General features: G+C 38.6%; 1 protein-coding gene and 1 long non-coding RNA gene across 4 annotated transcripts in view; one reads left to right on the plus strand and one right to left on the minus strand.

The window, feature by feature from the left end:
* xpo1b (exportin 1 (CRM1 homolog, yeast) b) overlaps window positions 1-15,423 on the minus strand; it is a 27,701-nt gene extending 12,278 nt beyond the window's left edge. The window contains exons 1-9 of one of the 3 annotated variants that reach the window (XM_078272562.1): window positions 15,327-15,423; window positions 12,922-13,053; window positions 11,792-11,893; window positions 7,821-7,893; window positions 5,734-5,795; window positions 4,234-4,278; window positions 1,455-1,636; window positions 236-284; window positions 3-122 (exon numbers count right to left, since the gene is read on the minus strand). In XM_078272562.1, coding sequence (XP_078128688.1) covers window positions 3-122; window positions 236-284; window positions 1,455-1,636; window positions 4,234-4,278; window positions 5,734-5,795; window positions 7,821-7,893; window positions 11,792-11,893; window positions 12,922-13,053; window positions 15,327-15,332 — 771 coding nt within the window. In that variant the 5' untranslated portion in view covers window positions 15,333-15,423. Of the gene's footprint in view, window positions 1-2; window positions 123-235; window positions 285-1,454; window positions 1,637-4,233; window positions 4,279-5,733; window positions 5,796-7,820; window positions 7,894-11,791; window positions 11,894-12,921; window positions 13,054-14,645; window positions 14,977-15,326 lie in introns of those variants that run through there. The other 2 variants (XM_078272563.1, XM_078272564.1) reach the window with 2 other exon arrangements.
* On the plus strand, window positions 15,115-17,195 carry LOC144532057 (uncharacterized). The gene is made up of 2 exons (XR_013503305.1): window positions 15,115-15,276; window positions 15,838-17,195. It is a non-coding gene; the product is annotated as an uncharacterized LOC144532057 (long non-coding RNA).
* Window positions 17,196-17,873: the final 678 nt, after the last annotated feature.

The raw sequence follows: 17,873 nt of genomic DNA on the forward strand, positions 1-17,873 counted from the left end.
ACCTTATACACCAACGTGCTGATCAGTTTGGTTTCAAAGATGTACCCCAGAGGAATCCAGTTGAGAAAACGTAAGAGGGTCTCCAGAGTAGCGTGGACCAGGGGGGCATTCTGGGAATTTTCCTAAGGTGCAACCAATGAGATGACAAACAGCTGAAGGACAAACACTGATGCGTAACTGATGAAAAATTATTGTACGCTAATGCTAAAAACGTAAGAGATGAAGATTTGCATACCATGACAAACTGGCAAAGCTGGAATATCTGTGAGAATTCATTGCACATGCTGAAATAAAAGAAGAAACATTATGGAACATACTGGATGCACCCAACACATTTTAGAGATCTTCACTACACGATTATTGTGGCCAAAAGAATTCAAGAAAACAAGATTATCGCGATATCGCGTTTTTTGGCAAATAAATTACAAGCAATGATTCAAAATAAGGGGAGTGTAAGGGGGAGAGAGTCTGTAATCAACCATAACTGTACAAAAAAAGAAAAATAATTATTCTGTCATCTCATCCGACATGCTTTAGTAGCCACTGCTACACACTGTGCAAGTAGCTAGCTAGCAAGCTTTTATACAGTCTATGCACTGGATTTTTTAAATTATTATCATATGAATATTAACATGATATCAATATTTCATTTTAGAAATATCATGGTTATTGTCAATACAGGTATATCGTGACATCCCTAGTAGGATCAATGACGATGATGAATAATTTTATTTCGGTTAACATACATGAAAGAAACAATTATTTCCCACAATTTGCCACGGTAGCGAACCGAAAAAGGAATTATTATTATTTTTGCCTATCCTATAATCCCTATAGAATCACCCAGAAATCCAACATAACTAAATGAAACCAAATACTTGAGTACAATTTTTGTAATGCATTTTACAATTTATATTTTAGTCAAATAACTTCATAACCGTTAATTCATTTAGATTTTAAAGCTTTTTTGAAACTCAACAGACGTACACATTTTCAACTCATCATGAAGTTCATTCCATTATTTAACCCCCAAAACTGAAACACATTTTTATTTTACATTAGTCCTCCCTTTACCAGTTTCAAAGATAGAGAACCGTCTTAAATTATAATTACCTTCTCTTAATAAAAATAAATAAATAAAAAAGAATGAATATAGACAGGAAGGCCATTGTTCACACCTCGGAAAAAATATTCCCAAGGTTTTTAAATATACCATGACAGAGAAGATTTGGTTGATTTGTCTATTATGTGATATTCCACACAAAATCGATCTTTCAACTTTGAAACACTCACTCTGTAGGCTTGTATGTTAATTATGGTATTTTGGTGGTACGCTCAAATACATAGATCCCACTGTAGGTTTGTTTAGCAATGCCTACAAAGCAAATTCATTACACTTTCTACAATTAACATGATTGTGCTTCCAGAGGTTTGTGAAGATGCAGCATGCTGACCTGTCTTTTAGGTGCTTGGCTTTGACCTGGGTCATCTGGCCACTGGAGAAATCAAAGACCTCCTCGCTGAGAAGCTTAAGAATGACCATGTTGTTCTGACAAAGGCTCTCGCTGGTACGACTTGCCCCAACAATGTCACTGATAAAAGTGGGCCAGTGCTTCGGCCACTCCTGCTTGAGGATCTATTGACACAGGGGGCACAAACACATGTTGGTTGTTACATGGTTCAACAATGACATTTCCCACTGAGACGAACACGTGATCCGAAAATAAAAAAATTAAGGGGATGAATCTGTGACTCTTGCTAAAAATAACAATCCCTCCTTCCAATCTCAAGTCAGGCATGTGCCCCTGTTGCTGCTTTGTAGGAGACTGTCTTACTATAATCGTAGAGTAGTAGAACAGTTAGAATGTAAAAGTGTGTTAATGAAATCACAAATCCCACACAGACATTTAAACAGCCTCCAGAGTGAGGACAAGTGTGGAATCTGGAGCTCTACAGTCCCTGCAGACCAAAACAATGTAAGCTCAGCTGATGCAGGCAGAGACTCATTCACTATGGCATTAATGCAGTCACTCATGTGGCCAGTCAGCCAATCTTTGTCTCCCTCATGCAAATATACTACACAAGCACACACAAAATTCAGAGCGTGGGCACTACTGTGGTCTAACTTGTCTGACTCAAGACCTTTCCGATAAAGTATACATCTCAATGACTCACGATAGTGTCCTGAAGTGGTCTGCACTAATTTGTTGATTAGACAGTACACAGCAGTGAACAGCGTTTACAGGTCTCAACACTTTCCTGGAGTAAGGGTACAATCATTACTGACTCAACTTATTATATAATATGTTGTTTTGTACTTGTATTGTGTGTCATTGTTGTGTCTCTTTACTGATGAGAAAACTGCTACATAAATAATGACTAGATCTTATATCATAATGTTTCCATACAGACAAATGCACTGCTTCTCCTGCAGCTTTCTCTCTTCATGGCGATCCTCTTTACAATCGAGGCCACAGCGACAATTAATAAACATCGTCTGGCTTGCCTTAAAACACACACAAAAGGAGACTTCGTATGCAGTTTTAATAAGGACTCATGAACTAAGCTGACCTGGGCTGCGGTCGAAAGTAAAAAAAAAAAAAAAAACATCATGAGGTCAAGGTAATGTGTAGGAGAATTCATTAGGACCAAAAAAAAAAAAAAAAAAAACCACAGTGCTAGGGGAACCGCAGTGCGCTCACACTCGGCTACATCATTTTATTAATACATACGTATTGGCGTGGGTCTGCTGTGGTGAAACTACAACGTTCCGAAGATGAACTACTAAAAGCTCATCTTAGATACTTTGCCTCGTGCGTTCTGACGGTGTTGTTTAATGCAGGCTATGTAAACGGTGACAACCTGGTGAAAAATATGACTTCATTACAAAGGTTAAAATTAAAATACAAAAAGGAATATAGGCTACCAGTCACAAAGGTGAAATTAAGTGGTTGTTAACTTGTCACATTGAGAAAGGTTGCTCACCCGCACCCTCCTGTCCACTCATATTTATCCACATGAATCTCAATAAGTAAGACTATATGAAAATAATTGTTAACTTTATGCAAGATAGGCATATCGTTTGTTTTCGTTACCGGCCGAACGGTGCGTCGCTTTAAACCGATGGTCCAGTGTGCCCTGTGCTAATAGAGATAAGAAAAAAATAAAACCCTTTCACCATTTAGAGAATTTGACCAGCTCTCATCATAGCTGCCACTTAGTCATTTCACTCAGTTAGTAACCTTTCTAAGCAAAAAATAAATAAAAAATTCAAGCCCCAGACAGTTTTAGAGTCATACAGACTAATTAAGAGTGACATCTTCAGGTTTAAAAGTATCACTGCAAAAGCTGAGGGGAGCACTGAGGCAGCAGTAAGATGCCCAAACACACAGTTATCCTGAAATTCTAACAAACTGCCAGCATATCCATCCATTTTATTTGAAATGTATAGTGTGTTTCACATACATACAGATGTGCTAAACTGTCTAACATTTAGAGGTAGTGTATGTGGTGAAAAGACTAATATATTTTGTACCCGTTAATCACTGGATTGCTCACTGTAGCTACAGAAAAGCCATTAATCCATAATCCACACCAAGCAATGAGATTAAAATGAAATCACTGGTTTAGAGATTTTAGTTTACATGTTCACCTCCAGTCTCCTGAAATCGGGGGCTTCATCTGTTTTCTATAAATAATGATTTAGAGTCATGTAACTCACCTACGTTTTAATCAACTAGTAACCACTGTGACAAGTTAGCCTGTGAGAAACTAACAAACCACCTTGACTCAGGGATTTCCAGCAGCAGCCAGTGAGCTATAATTTGTAATACAAACAAGACAAATTCACTTTCCAGTAGGACCCCAGATATTGTTTAGTATATTATATTCTTGTACAGTGAACTCCGTTTCATTACATGCCGTAGTACTCGTCAATGGCTTTCAATTGTCCTAGGCAGCTAGAACTGAGTTTCCTGCTCCGGTGTACTCTCTTGCCTATCAAATGTGGATAACTTCACTGTAACTGTTTGCTGTCACTTTTTTTTGTGCCTCTCAACAATTCACTCACATGCAACACTGTGGGGCTAGGAAAACATTACTGTGTTTTAACGGAACACAATTAGGTGTTTCTAACAGCTGGAGTAGCCACAGTGATGGATTACAATAATGGTCTTATAGACAATACGGATTCATTAAAACAAAAACAACCTTGCATTAGTATTGAAGGCTTACCTGAACAAGGATCATGTTCAGCTTTCCAATGTACACCTTTTCTTTCTAAAAAGAGATGGTTAGTTAGATACCATCTCAGTTTTAGAACACAGCCTTCTGTCATTTCATCACAGCATTAAACATTTCATTTGGAATCATGTAATCTAACAAAAATAACAAGAGGAAGGGTTAGAGGTCAATAATCAAGAAGTGAGACAAAAAAAGTGGTGAACATGATTAAAAGTTAATTATTCAATTTTGACGTTTCATGTTTTGGAAGAATCAAAGTCGATTCATAACGCTGTGTCTTGTCATTAGGGAGTAAAAACATGTGTTTGTAAAAGACGCCTTAAGACTAGTAAGAAGTCTTCAGAAAAGTAAATGATGAAGTCATACTAATATAATACCATTTATTACACTGCAGCAAATTATGTTTTTTCAATCTCAGAGTGCCGTTTTGGATAACAGACCATTCATAGAATGCTTGTACCTAAATGTAAAACCTCAGTTCAAATCCAACTACTGCTCAAACCGTCTGGTCAACTTGGTCGATTCAATAATCTATATAACCTTTGACACGTCTGCCCAATTAGGTATGCTTTCCAGCGTGAAGGGAGTTAGTTATTAAATGCTAAAAGCCGAGTGGTGGCATCAGTTAGAGATAGACAGTGCAACAGCTCTCAACTTTGTTCTTTTTATACCTTATTCATCAGACCTGACCCTTATCCCCAGCTAAGCTCTCGTTAAAAGCAAACCTGTTTGTGTCCACTGCCTTGCTCATTTCTGGTTTAACTTAACCAGTTTCGTTTTCAAGGTACATTTAAAGGTTCATCTTGTTTCAGTTTTACGTTTGTTTTTACACCGCCATGAGTATTTCAACAAATATTTTTAGTCTTTTGCTAGTTTTCATCCACAGTAACAGTACTGCTAATATTATTATTATTATTATTATTATTATTATTATGTACTAAAGGGAACATTTAGATTAAAGTTGCTGGTGAAGATCTCAGAGATTGCATAAGAAGTTGCTTTCGGTTATCTGTAGGTTAAAGCTCTTAACAACTCGACCCTCTGGTTCTTTAAGTGGTCAAGTTGGCTGAAAACACTTTCCAAAGCAGCTGAAGTCACCATGTTTGGTCTGGACGACACAGCACTATGGTTACCAACATTACTCATGGCCGTCCTTGTACTGGCTGCTCTGATGTAACATAACAAATAAAGAAGGAAGATTCACTCTGATTTGTAAATACGGCTGACAGCATCAAATGCCAACAGAATGAACGTAGCCTTGGTAGTGGTAAAACTTGAAAAAAATGCTATTTTTTTTGTTTATGTCGATTTAACTTTGCAACATAGCTCAAATATTAATCTAACATTTCAGCAGAATATTTTTTGTTATATGCAGCTCAGTTGTTTCTTCTCAGTTCTGTCAACTTCCATGGTATTAATTTCAAGTCCTACTTTACCCATACAATTACAATAAAAAACAAACAAAAGTCAACAAAAGTCGGGTTTACTCACCTCCACATTTGATGCATCTGATGAAGTCTTGATAATGAGACCAACAACATACTTTTTTATACCTGGCAAACACACAAAGATATCACAAAGACACTGTGAGCATGCACCAATGCAATGTGTACATCGAAACACATCGTGACATCACGAGTTGCCTGGAGCATGTTATACAACACAGTCTGCAGGCTCATAACTAGCTGAATGTAACCAATCTTGACCCTGCAGTTTAAAAAAAATAAAATAAAATTGTGGTCCTGCATTTACATACTTGGTAAACACAAGAATGTGGGCTGCACCTGCCACTGAACTTCTATAGGGCAAACGTTTTGGTCAGTTCAGTGGAAGTTACATTTCCCCAGGTATTTCATAGACAGTCAAGATTGTCAATGTGAGCAGAGCATCTTAAAAAAAATTCAGCTCCCTCGCATTTGTTACTAGACTGTATCTGTATTCTGAAAATGATGTGCTGGCGTGTGGTGAGCGGAGCCGAAAACAAGGCAATACTCTGACACAAGGGGGAAAAGACATACTTGCCGGTCGCCCTGCACTGGGTTTGCCACTTGAACAAAATTCAGGCATCTACGGTCAGAAGCAGGGAAGTCTTAGGTCAATGAAAAAAATAAATTTTTAGCAAAATTATAGAAAAAAAATGGAGGGAGGCAGAATCAACTGATTTGCACATGATTATTAACTTAATTAATTGCTTTTTGCTCCAACCAATTTTTTTAAGACATTTTTCATCCCACTCTGTTTTCATATTCTTGAAAATTCTTCATAAAAATGTTTAAGCAGTAGGTCGTAACAAAAAGGAAAATAAATTTAGTTTTGAAACTAAGAAAACAGGGGAATGTTGAGATATTGTAGAGATAAAGTAGAAATGGCAATTAGGCAACAATTAAAATCAATTAAAAGTAGAATTTATCTGGTAAACAACTTCTCATTCATAATAATTCTTAATGGGAATCTGGAATGTTTCCAAAGACATCTAAGGCTACATTTCCATTGCTACGTTTCGGTTTTCAAGCAGAGTTTTGAGCCAAAAGCGATCTCCGTGCACACAAGTGTTTTAGCTCCAGTAGAAGAACTAATCTCCGTTTAGACTAACATGCCCAAACCGCATAGCTCATCAACATTCTCGTAATACTGGGCATGCGCGTGCCAGGGCTAAACAGGAGGCAGCATGTATACTCTGCCCTTTGCTGGTAGTTGCCATGGTTACATCGGTAGCTTAGTCTCAGAGAACGAGACGTCATGATGATAAGGCCCAATCAGGCGGCGAACCGTTGGTGTCAGTGTCTGTGTTGCCAAAGGTCTCCGTTTGCGACCGTTGAGACTGCAACACAACCCCGCAGATTCCAAACCAAAAAGTGTTTACAAATTTCAATTTCTGGTTTAGGGGCTCTAAGACGCCAGAGCGGTGCGAAAGCCAGGTGTAAACGTAGAAAAGGATATTCGTTTTCAAACCAAAACGTAGCAATGTAAATGTAGCCTAAGTAAAGCCCATATGCGTACGATTTGAACATGACTGACTGGCAACTCCTTGCAGTAGTTTCAGAAAAAGACACTGGGGCAGGGATTATTCCATGCCAATAACATGTCCCTCTTTCTCCTCCAGGTACAAAAAGATGAATGGGTTGAAAGAAACACTGGGAATGTTTTATCTTCCTACAAACAAAAACATATGCCATTAGAGTAATTTGAAAAATACTGTCACATAAAAATTCTACACATGGGGTGCTTCAACATTTTAAAGCAACGTGAGCAAGCACAGCAATAACTTTAAGTAAAGTTCCTCTACCTCTTTAAAGATGCCCCTTCATAAAGCTTTATAAAAAAAAAAAAAAAAAAAAAAAAGAATCAGTGCTCGGGTGTTTTGGTTGTTTCCTCTCTAAAGCAACTGCTACAGTGCAGAATCCAACCTGGCTTGCCTTGCAGCAGCCAGTGCAAGCCAGTCGAGCAGAAAACAAACCAGCGTGCTTAGTGGAGGAACACTCCTCAACTTGGCAACCGCACGTCACAACATTTAAAAAGGCACTAACATTGACAGAATGAACACATGTTGTATTTGTGCTATGAATCACAACGTTTACCTTCACACTGATTCCTGGGAAGAATCTTCCATCTTGTTTTGATAACCGTTTCCAGAATCTGAAGAGCATAGTACTGTAACATGCAAGGAGGGAGAAGCATTAGGATAAAGCTATTATAACACTCAACAAGCATTGTATAATTGTAATACTAACCAAAAACAGTATGAAGTGGACCATTCTGTAATAACTTGCATTCTAAATTAAATTGGACTGAACCACGTCTTTCATGCAGATTTTGTAGTATGCAGAACATTCACTTGTAGTTTGTTTTTTTAATCTCTACAAGCAGCATTAAGCTGGAACACTGCAGAAGTCCTGCTGTTTCTCCCAGCATCACACCAGACAGCAAAAGACAGCAGAAAAATACAGCAATCCATTAACCAGCTTTGGCTATCCAAGGGTGAGTGTAATGGTCTAGAAGACATAACGAGGTCTATGTTAAATGTTCTTTTACCGAAGCTACAAACACTATGTAGGGTTGGGCATCGAGAATTGTTTTTTTTTTTTTTTTTTTATGTTGTCTCGTCAAGGTGGTGCGGTGCTCAATAAAATATGTACAAGCGCACATTCCTTGTAGATCAGTTTGTAATATAAATGCCCTCTTTCTAAAGATCATTGCCAAGAAAAAAAAACTAAAATGATTGCAGACGTGATAACTTTCCAGAGCACTAACATTCTCCCTCATAATATTATCAACCACAGTCGGACAAGCTTTCAAACCCATTGATCTATTGCTCAAACTGGACCTTCTGGATGGTATTTTATGGTCTTACTCTCACAGGCATCTGAAGCAACAGGCCCCCACCAATGCAGCACCATGCATTTTCGATTTAACGCAGGGCTTTTCTTTTCATTTTTGGTCTAAACACCCACTAAGAATGCAGCGTTTTCAAGGTCTCCAGATGTAGTCATAGCGCACCACAGTCAACTAATGCTACCGGGTCCATATAAAACTCAGGGATAATATTATAATATACATATTTATCTATTTTTGTCCTTATTTTAAAATCAAAAAATACCTTGTCGTTTATGACAAGTGACTTTTTACTACAGCCCAAAAATCCACTGAAAATAAAGGGGGTTTTTGCCTTCACAATTTGGTTTCTTTGCCAAGAACGAGCAATTAGTAAATAGAATCGATAAGCAGAGTCTAAACCAAAACAAAGAAAATCTCGATACCCAACCCTAAACCATGTGATTCAATTTTTCCAACACTAAAATATAGATTATGGTTCACTTCTTAGGTAAGCCTAAATCAGATCCCTTTAACTGGTGTGTCATAAGGAACAGCAAGACCAACCACAGGTTATGCCCTGTATTAATTTCTGCTTAATAGTAAGGCATGTAGAAAAAAAACAAATAACATTTTATTTTACAAGTTAGTTGTTGATCTAGCGTTACTTTAACTGACTCTTTCAACTGTAGGGATCATCATTTGAAGAGTACAATGATTCCAAAAAAATAAATAAAATGGCAGTATATGATGTTATAAAAGCAGGATTAACAAAGTGCTACAGACAATGGATGCTGGAAGATTAAAGGTGAAATCTCCTTACAGGCACACTGACTGTACACCATTGACAGGTGTCACTTGGAGTATTGCACACATTTCTGGCATGTTTTGTTTTGTTTCACCTTTAACTGCCACACTTAGCACAAACCACCACAAGAGGTAAGAAGAGAAACATTATGAACAGTGAACTGCCAAATGTTTTGCAACTTTTTAGCTGGCAAAAGCATATTATTAAAGGGTCGTGGCTGAAGAACTGAGGGGAACGGAGGGGAGAAGAGTAAGAGGATGCACTGTAGAAGTAGAGAAGGCTGGGGCGGGAACAGAGCCATGATCCCTACAGGTGAAATTAAGCCATCAACAAATTGTCTCTCTACAATGGAGCCTAGTGACTGCAGCCTGCACCCTCCCTCTGTCCAATGAAACAGATGCAATAGAAACGGATGAACAGAATTCAGTCAAAGGGAATTTAAAAAGGGTAGACCTTGTGGAGGCCTGCCGTCAAAGCCTAGCTGTGTCATGATGCACAGGATGACACACCCCTTTTCTTCCTATTACAAGCCATGAACATAAAGGAACATTGTGATTAATATCAAATATTCACAGCTTGAATTCATTACATTTTTTCCAAATATTATAACTGATGTAGTGACTTAGAAAAAGCCAAATGTTCAAAGTGCTTTGAAATTATGCACTTTTTAAACTAATGAAACAAGATAAATGCAGAATTCAAGAGGTGTTTACCTTTTGTTTCCTCTTTTCCTCTAATGCCCCTATTTCTTGACAAATTACTAATATAAAACTAGAAAAAGTACTGTTGATACATCAACTTAGACATTAGTAATGAATGCCAGTGTTAAAAGCACTCTTACAGGCAAGCAAAAATGAAAAAAGGCAAATGTCACGCTGTGTACTTTGAGGAAGTCGTGGATGCATTGCACTTTATTTCATCTCGGTACATACAGTAATTTTCCATTATGGACATTAGATGTATGGATTAGGCTTGATTATTTGAAATATCATAGTCAATTTTGTTTTGTTAATACAACTGCGAATCCCTGTATGTGTCTGAAGACAGAATCACTGGGTTCACTATTCACAGGCAGTTTGCTTTATCAGCTGTATCAGCGCACAGGAGGGGCACAATGTACACTTATCTGTACAGATATTGGAAGGAATAACTTTAAAGAACAGATTTAAAGGATCTTGGGATGTAAATGATTTATCAAGAAACCAATTTATTGCGGCTATTCATTAAAAAAAAAGGAAGAATATATTAACTGACAATACTGGATATAATTTATTTCTGTGTGAATGTTTTTACCAGCTGGACATACACTGTGCTGAAAAGTCAGGCTAACTTCCATAGATGATCAGAGCCCATGCTGTGGACACAGCCCCAGTGTTTTTATATGACAGTAAACTGTAGAGTAAAGGGTGTTGCTGGCCTTGATGATGTGCTGGAAGTGTGAGTTCACTCAAACTAAATGTATTTGCCTGCAGATAAGTTTTCTTTTTCTTCTACTGTTAACTGACGCACCGGATCTTAAACAACAAGAAGTAACAGTAACAGCCTAGACATACAACTGACACCTGGTCATGCAAACATGCCCATATATCTTACTAGTAATGGGTTTGGGGCAGCTCATTCTATTTGCCTACTTGACGTTGACATTTGTAAGCTAACGCCCTTTTCATGGATACAAAAATTGGTTGCACTCTCCCTGAATTTTTAGGTCTTATATTTACGTGCAATAAAGCATGCAAGTTATACAGAAGTATATTTAAACTTTATTTTGTGTAGTAATTTGTTGAATGACGAGCGAAGCAGGAGTAACTGCTTTATTTTGTAATTTATTTTTTTTTTTTTTTTTAATCAAGAAAACTGCTTCAAATTTGCATTCCTGCAGTTAAATAGAGACAAGCATTCCTGCTGACTTCATATTAACAAACCAAACTGGTACCAAAATAAATATAGCTAATAGGATTGGTATGATTAAGAAAGATGGATAAAATAGCAGGGGCTCAATCCCATTCAGACCCAACAGGAAAGAATCTTAAAAGGCTTATTTAGTATTGACAGTATTGACAGACAAAGTCAATTGTTCATCTGGTAGGGTTACATCCAACAGAATTTCTTTTATCAGAAGGACAGACGTCACGCATAGCTCAAGAGCTGGGGCATGATGCCAATACGGCCTGGACTATATACGCAACTTTTGCTGGGGCCATGTGCACCCAAAATATGCACTAACAGTGCATAGAGCTGCTTTTAATAAAAAGGTCCACCAAATAGCATACTTTATATAATTTAAAGCATGTTGTCAGCAAACCACTGTGGCTTAGTGGGATGTTTTGTTTTCATTTTCATTTCACAAATTGTATTTGTAATTGCATACACTTCCTCAAAGCACAAGTAAGTGTCGTTCCACCACTGTTTTCTGGGCTGGAGCTAGCTTACTTTGGTGTTCATGTTCTGGGAGAACTCGAGGATGGTGTCCACTCTCGTCCAGGCATCCGGGTGCTCTTTTAAGTGTGTCAACACTTCTTGTGCCATTCTTTGCTGTAATGCAAATATGAATTACACTTTAGATGAAACATGGAGGTGCCAAGAAGAGACTTACAAATGCATTTTTAGAAAACCAATACAACAGTGATTACTAGACTTGGATGTGCTGAAACTGGAAGAATTAACATACAGTGTGTTTTAGGTCAGGTGCGGGTTAAAGGTCCCATGACATGGTGCTCTTTGGATGCTTTTATATAGGCCTTAGTGGTCCCCTAATACTGTATCTGAAGTCTCTTTTATATAGGCCTTAGTGGTCCCCTAATACTGTATCTGAAGTCTCTTTTATATAGGCCTTAGTGGTCTCCCTAATACTGTATCTGAAGTCTCTTTTATATAGGCCTTAGTGGTCCCCTAATACTGTATCTGAAGTCTCTTTTATATAGGCCTTAGTGGTCCCCTAATACTGTATCTGAAGTCTCTTTCCCAAAATTCAGCCTTGGTGCAGAATTACAGCCACTAGAGCCAGTCCCACAATGAGCTTTCTTTAGTATGTGCCATTTCTGTGTCTGTAGCTATTGAGGAGGGGGAGGGCAAGGTGGAGGGTGGGGGTGTGGCCTTGACCAAATGCCACTTTGCTCGTTTGAAAGCCATGATGTCTCTCTCTCATGGGTGGGCTAAATTCTCTAGGTGGGCAAAGCAGAGAAAGTGGAGGTAATCTTGCTCCTTATGAGCTCATAAGGAGCAAGATTCCAGATCGGCCCATCTGAGCTTTCATTTTCTCAAAGGCAGAGCAGGATACCCAGGGCTCAGTTTACACCTATCACCATTTCTAGCCACTGGGGGATCATAGGCAGGCTGGGGGAACTCATATTATTGTTAAAAAACCTCATAAAGTGAAATTGTCGTGCCATGGGACCTTTAAAGAGAACTTAGCATAGAAAAACACTACTTGTCAAAAACGTTGTTTAATATCAAACATGTTAAATTTTTAATCCAGGCATAATTATGTTTTACTCTCACACACACACAGACACTTTGTGTCAGATGTTTTATAAAGCATTTGTATATGTTTCACAACATACCTGTGGCCCCACCCCATGATATAGACAGTTCACCACATTATCCAGCAGGTTGATATCCAGTTTCTGGTTGAAGTCCAGCAGCTGCTGTGCTGCATGGTCTGCTAACATTGTCATAATTGCTGGCATAGAGCTCTGCAACAAGGACAGCAGAGGGAGGGGTCATGAGTGCACAGAACACATTTAACAGGCAAAGTCATGTGAACAGTGTGTTTAGAAACAATTCCAAACAGCTGACTACTAAACATCCCCCTAGACCCACCAAGTGAGCTGTCATATTAAGAGGTTAAGCTCATGGTGTCACAAGTCTGTCACTGTTCAAAAAGTATGTAAAGGAAAGCATGGAGTATAGACTTAGGGACTAAGTACAGGAAGTAGGACTCAGGCAGCAAAGACAAATTGACTTAATTATCTCACCCAGTGGCTGGTAACACTAGACTGTTACTGTAAGAATAAATGAAAACCCCATGTAACCTTAATTGTATTGGTGTTAGGAGGGCATTTACCAGACTGGCAACACATTATTTTGCCTTAATATTGATTTGTAAACGATTGAGTACACCGTTTTTTTTTTTTAAACCAAAGTCAATTACATTTCCTCGTGGGTTTTAAATAAACAAATGAATACAATGTAAAATTAGAAATAAGGGGGAAGTTACTGATCAGTCTGCCTATTCTCTTATACAAATCAAGCACTTTTTTCTACGACCATACTAAGAAGGTTAATCGAGCCACGTGCCGGATATACTGGGCGACGTCACGTTGTTTACATCTGTAAGGGACTGAGTTCACTCCTCCAAACACCGACCGCATCACAAGTAGCGGACAGTCGTGGTAAAAACAACAAAAATAATGAATGCAGCTTACAATTGTGTTGGCAGTTACTAGCATTACCTATAACGCGACTAACGTAGCTAAACAGTAACGTCATGCAGGCGGCACTCGCGTACAAAATGCTAACATTATCCAGCCTTTACGCTATATCTCTAGCTAGCTGTTAAGCAGTGTGTCGCACAAACAGTTCACATGTGGTCATTCACTGCTGACTGCAACCACTCCCACCAAGGATACCAGGGACGGAGGGCGCCCATACATTCATTTTAGTCTGTAGCTTTTAACGTTAAGAGAAGTTGGCGCTTTGTGTTGCAGCTACACTTCAGGAAGACAGGCAACGGTTAGTCCCAATAGTAGCTAGCTACATTTCGAGATGCTTTACATTAACGTTACGCAGAGATAAAGTTAACATTGGCTACCGCTAGGTAGCTACAGAGCAACATCAACTTGACATCCGCTCACATCACAGACACAGGAGTGATGCTGCTGTGGTGAGAGGCACGGATTTAATCATACAGCGTTTTGTAACTTATGCATCTGCAGTCTCGCACGTAACCTTGCAAGGTGTAGACTCAGTGAGTTATGCATTTTGTTAGGTTAAGTTACACCACTTTTGCTGGCAGCCAACGTTAGCTAATCCTTTTAAAGTGGTAACGTTAAATGCTAGCTAGCGAGCGGTCGATGGCTATTTGGTTATCCCACTGATGCTATTGCATTCTGAATTAACGTTAGCGTGTCTTTTCAGGAGCATTATGACAGGCTAGGTAAACTATAAGATAGCATAACTTATATCAACAACACCAAATGCATGTTATTCATTGTAACGTTACAGGTAAAAGCCAAGAAACGTTAATCACGGCATGGCAGGTTTGCACTTCATCCCAGTTACCTACCGAAAGTCCAAGGCTCTGACTGAAAAGAGTGGCGTTTGCCAAAGAAGCTAAAAGATATAGTTAGTCAATAATTCAATATCACTGTTGATAGAAAATATTTCCTATTTCTGCAGCGTTGACTACTATCTCCAGCTCCAGCAGTGAGTGATATCTGGCTGGTAAGAACCACTGATGTGGATTCCAAAACTACAATCACGGCAAACCCAGCAATATTTTACTCCGATACATTTTACGAAACTGAGTAAACCTTGATTCACTAATTAATTCGTTACTCTAATAATTTTCCAGCGGGGCGGTGTAGAGGTTGTGTGCCTGCGCCTCCTCTCCTCTCTCAAGCAACTAACTCGCAACCGGTTGAAACCGGTTCAGACTGGGAGATTCCATCTCGGTTTAGTTTTCAGCCGATGGCGCCGCGTAAAGTTTTGGACTGTGGTTACGCCCACACCGCGTTGTGATTGGCTACGGCTTCGGCGGAGACTTCCTAGTTGGTGTCCTATTGAATGATTGAGCTGTCAGTTTATTTCAATTCGCTCAAGCGCCCACGCGACTACTCCGCCCGGAGAGAAAAAGAGGGCAGACTCCCATGCAGAATGGACTTGTACACGACTCCTCTTATCAGAATAGCGAATAAGTAAGCGACCACAGTTTATTGCTATTCCTAAGGGTCAAGTTATATATTACCTTCATAGATGTAAATGCTACATAGCATTACTGCACGTGCGAATAATACGAGGCGTAAAACTAATGCAATTTAACAATTGTATCCACTTAATACTCTCTGTGAAGGCTTTACTACTTTTAAACGCAAAATATAAACTGAAATGACCGTGTCTGTGTCATGCAGGTTCACTGTTAGGTTGAATGATGTGATAAACCGCAAGTACCATTCATTTGCCTGTTGCTTGTAAGCTGGTAATTTTCCACCAGCCACGAGTGGGAGTGGTTACATGATCATGAACGCACGGGGTTAGAAAAACGACCTGGAGGAGAATTTGTTCCCCGAATGGGCAACAGTACCAAAGTGAACTATGGACTTTATAAATATACGGTGTCAGTAGCAGCAGGGACACAAAAATGAAGTAGTGCTGGCAAAAAATTGTGATTTGAGAGCAATATGCATGCGCCGCTGTCAGCTGAGGACCCAAACATGACAGCATTTTTTTTTCTTCTCCTTTGTGGTCACGTGGTCCAGTGCGCTACTTGATGGAAAAATACTGGATTTGGTGTGTAGTGGAGACAGTACACAAACCTGTAAAGTCATTCACGAAGGATTTTTCGAAGGGCGTTTGAGTCTTTACCCAGCAACACTGTCTACCACTCATTTCTTTATGTCTTGGCGACCCATAGAAACATGTATAAATCATTTGTGTTAATTGAAGTGGTCTGGTGCTGAGATATTGTTTGTGCTAACTAATCACATTTCAGTTTTTGAAGTGTATATATATTAGATTTGGAAAACAAATGTAATTTGGTCCTATATGTTTTAGAAACATCAGTTGATGAGGAAGTGCAATATTGCAACAGAACTGTTATTAGCTTAGTTGTGTTGTTTCAGAGTTGCTCATTGGTCATTATAAGAAATGCATTATGATTATTCTGTTATTCCCACAATGCATGACATGGATTTCTGATTGTAATGTAGGAAGGTGGAGAGTATCATTATGCCTCACCTCACACATTCAAAGAAAGTGTAACCTCAAATCTTATTGATTTTATTGAAGAAAAGTTGCATACACTATGCCATGTCAAATGTAAGCTGTCTGTTATCTCAGCTATTGTATCTGTGCACAATTAAAGTGTAAGTGTCCTTGGATCAGTCTCACACTCCAGACAGTTGACCTATGTCCAAGCCTTTGTTAGAAACAAACAAGCTTTCAAAGCTTTTTATTTATGTTTGGATTCATGAATGCCATTTGGTTTGCCCTCCATGCCGTCCCATTCCTAGAATATTCTACCCTTGGAAGAAAAAACACATTTCTGGACACAAATGGGTCAGCCCAATTTTTAGAAATACAATAGTCTTGGAAAAGTCAGTGTCTGAAGTTCAACTTAATACATACAGTATTTGAGGTAAGACATTTTCATATAGTTAAGGGGGGTACCATATCATATTGTTCACGATAAATCATACAATAACGCTAATATCGTGATAATGGCAAAATTCCAACTTCTTAGCATAATAATTTGGCATCTGTTTAGATATGCACTTTGTTATACTTTTATTTATTTATTTACATTTATATTTTATACAGAATCTTGAAGGCAAACTGTTATTGTTTATGCTGACATAAAACTATAACACTTATTTGGTTGCCATTGTATGTTCTTAAAAAATTATAATATGTTGTTTTTTTGTCATATCAAGAAGAAGAAGAATCGCAGATAGACCCTGAAATATCGTAATATTACATTAGGGCCATATCGCCCACCCCTAATATATATAACACACTCTGTCCAGTGCTTTAACTGTTGTGGTTTATTATTTGTTTATTATTATGTCTTCCGTAATGTTAGATCTAATCCACTATATAAATATTTTCTCAATACCCACTCATTTAGTCTTAACTTCCGGTGTGTGTGTGTGTGTGTGTGTGTGTGTGTGTGTGTGTGTGATGGGACCCTCAACCATAGGCATTTACTATAGGGAATACATCAGGTAGTCACTGGCAGTGAAGTCTCAGTGATTAATTAATAGGTGTCTCAACTCATACTATTGATGGAAAGTCATTTCCATCACTAGAGAACATCAGAGGAGTGTTCACTATTGCCTTTCACTCACAGTAGCCCATACTTTATAAAGTTCACATCAGTCTGATATAAATAAATAAATAAATAAATAAATGTAGTACTATGAAAATCCAAGTCATTTCATTCAACTGCCTTCAGGCCCTCGCTGTCAACAGAACTGAGCTTCTCTTCTGGCGCAGTGCTGGAATTTAGCGTTAAACGTGTGAAGTTTGGAGGTAAGCAACCACAGTCAGGCGTGAGCTGGTTAAATCTCGTTCTGTCTGGTCAGAGCATGGTAGACCATTTACATATATTATTGCACCACAGGGAGCTGACCTCCATGTGGCAGTCAACTGAAAAAACTTGTGATTTGTTGTGCTGGCTCATTCTGCTGTTGACGTTCAGCCTTGGCATATTCAACAGTAAAACGAGAAATGAAAACTGGTGAACTATTCAGAGGTTTCACAATAATGCCAGTGTGATGACAAAAGTCAACATGCC

The sequence above is a fragment of the Sander vitreus genome, chromosome 17, assembly GCF_031162955.1.
Source record: "Sander vitreus isolate 19-12246 chromosome 17, sanVit1, whole genome shotgun sequence".
NCBI classification, from domain to species: Eukaryota; Metazoa; Chordata; class Actinopteri; order Perciformes; family Percidae; genus Sander; species Sander vitreus.